This window comes from Phyllostomus hastatus, unplaced genomic scaffold, assembly GCF_019186645.2.
Source record: "Phyllostomus hastatus isolate PE091 unplaced genomic scaffold, TTU_PhHast_1.1 phas_scaffold_501, whole genome shotgun sequence".
Lineage (NCBI taxonomy): Eukaryota > Metazoa > Chordata > Mammalia > Chiroptera > Phyllostomidae > Phyllostomus > Phyllostomus hastatus.
Window position 1 is genome coordinate 557,529 of NW_025334033.1, and position 1,774 is coordinate 559,302.

The following is a 1,774-nucleotide window of genomic DNA, read 5'->3' on the forward strand; positions in this document are numbered from 1 at the left end:
ACAGATGAGAAAACTGAAACTCAGAAAGGTCAAATAACATTCCCAAGAGAACACAGATAGTTTGTGGCAACGTCCTGGCTTGGAACCTTGGCAGCCTGACACCAGAGCCTGTGTGTTTAAACATGAAATATACTATCTCTAAAATACAAGCTTCCTGAAGTGAGACACTCTTGAATTCCTGACAGGGGAACAGGAAGCTAAGCATGTGGAATGCTGTCAATATATATTTGGTAAGTAATTGTTTCATTATTTAGAACTTTTTAAGATCCCTGAGAGACTAAATTTTATATATTTCTTTTACATTTTCCATTGCTGCTCAAGTAATGCTTCCTAACTAATCTTCTCTATGACAGAGTTCTATCTACAAAACCAGACTTCCTCAGTAAGACCAATCCTCAGAAGGCTGTCTGCAGGTCAAAACTAAACCCAGGGACACTCCTTGGGTGTGCCACCTCATTTCTGGTGGTGATCACTTTTCACACCCCAGAGCACTTGAGAAAGATGGAAGAGGCAAACCTGAGCCACGGGACTGAGTTTGAGCTCTTGGGCCTCACCAGTGACCCCCAGCTGCAGACACTGCTCTTTGTGGTGTTCCTGGGCATGTACATCATCATTCTGTTGGGGAATCTGATTATGTTCCTCCTGATCCACATGAGTGCCACCTTGAATACACCCATGTACACCCTCCTAAAAAGCTTGTCCTTCTTGGATTTCTGCTACTCCTCCACAGTTGTCCCTCAGACACTGGTGAACTTCTTGGCCAAGAGGAAGGTGATCTCCTATCTTGGCTGCATGGCTCAGCTGTTCTTCTATGCTGGTTTCGCCACCAGTGAGTGCTATCTCATTGCTGCCATGGCCTACGACCGCTATGCTGCTATTTGTAACCCCCTGCTCTATGCTGTCACCATGTCTCCTGAAGTCTGTGCCTCTTTGATTGCAGGCTCCTATAGCGCAGGATTCCTCAATTCTCTTATCCACACAAGCTGTATCTTCAGTCTGAAATTCTGTGGTGCTCACGTGGTCACTCATTTCTTCTGTGATGGGCCACCCATCCTGTCTCTGTCTTGTGTGGACACTTCGCTGTGTGAGATCTTGCTCTTTATTTTTGCTAGTTTCAACCTTTTGAGCTGCACCCTCACTATCTTGGTTTCTTATCTCTTAATTCTCATCACCATCCTGAGAATGAACTCAACCCAGGGCAGGTTCAAGGCCTTTTCCACCTGTGCTTCCCACCTCACTGTTGTGTGCCTCTTCTATGGCTCAACACTTTTTATGTACCTGCGCCCCAGGTCCAGCTACTCCCTGGCCCAAGACCGAAGAGTTGCAGTGATCTACACGGTGGTGATACCAATGCTGAACCCCCTTATCTACTCTTTGAGAAACAAGGATGTGAAGGAAGCTTTAAAGAAGCTTTGGGGCAGGAAAATAATGGAATGATCTTCTCAACTCATTACCACATATCTGTAGGAAGCCGAGGGCACTTTATCTTATGTGGTGCTAATCTGAGCACGTTTCTACACTCGCCCAGTGAATAGTGCACATGCTCTCTGGTCTGCACGTGTTTCTGTATCAACCTGCTGGCCTGCCATAGAGAGTTGGTGGTGTCATAGAGACTAGAAAGAAGTGAAAAGGGAGTGTCTGCTTGTTGCATAATGGAATCCCTTGACAAGATTTAGTCATGCCTGTGTTCAGATGATTCATTCATATGTCTGTATTTATTAATATTTTGTTCCATTATTAAAAACTGACATTTATATTCTTCATAATAAAGTTT

At 44.5% G+C, this 1,774-nt stretch overlaps 1 protein-coding gene across 1 annotated transcript; it reads left to right on the top strand.

Moving 5' to 3' along the window:
• Positions 1 to 346: 346 nt before the first annotated feature.
• LOC123808921 (olfactory receptor 5AU1) lies at positions 347 to 1,437 on the top strand. The gene has a single exon (XM_045823865.1). It carries the CDS (start codon positions 502 to 504, stop codon positions 1,435 to 1,437), a length of 936 nt encoding a protein of 311 aa, XP_045679821.1. The 5' UTR covers positions 347 to 501.
• Positions 1,438 to 1,774: the final 337 nt, after the last annotated feature.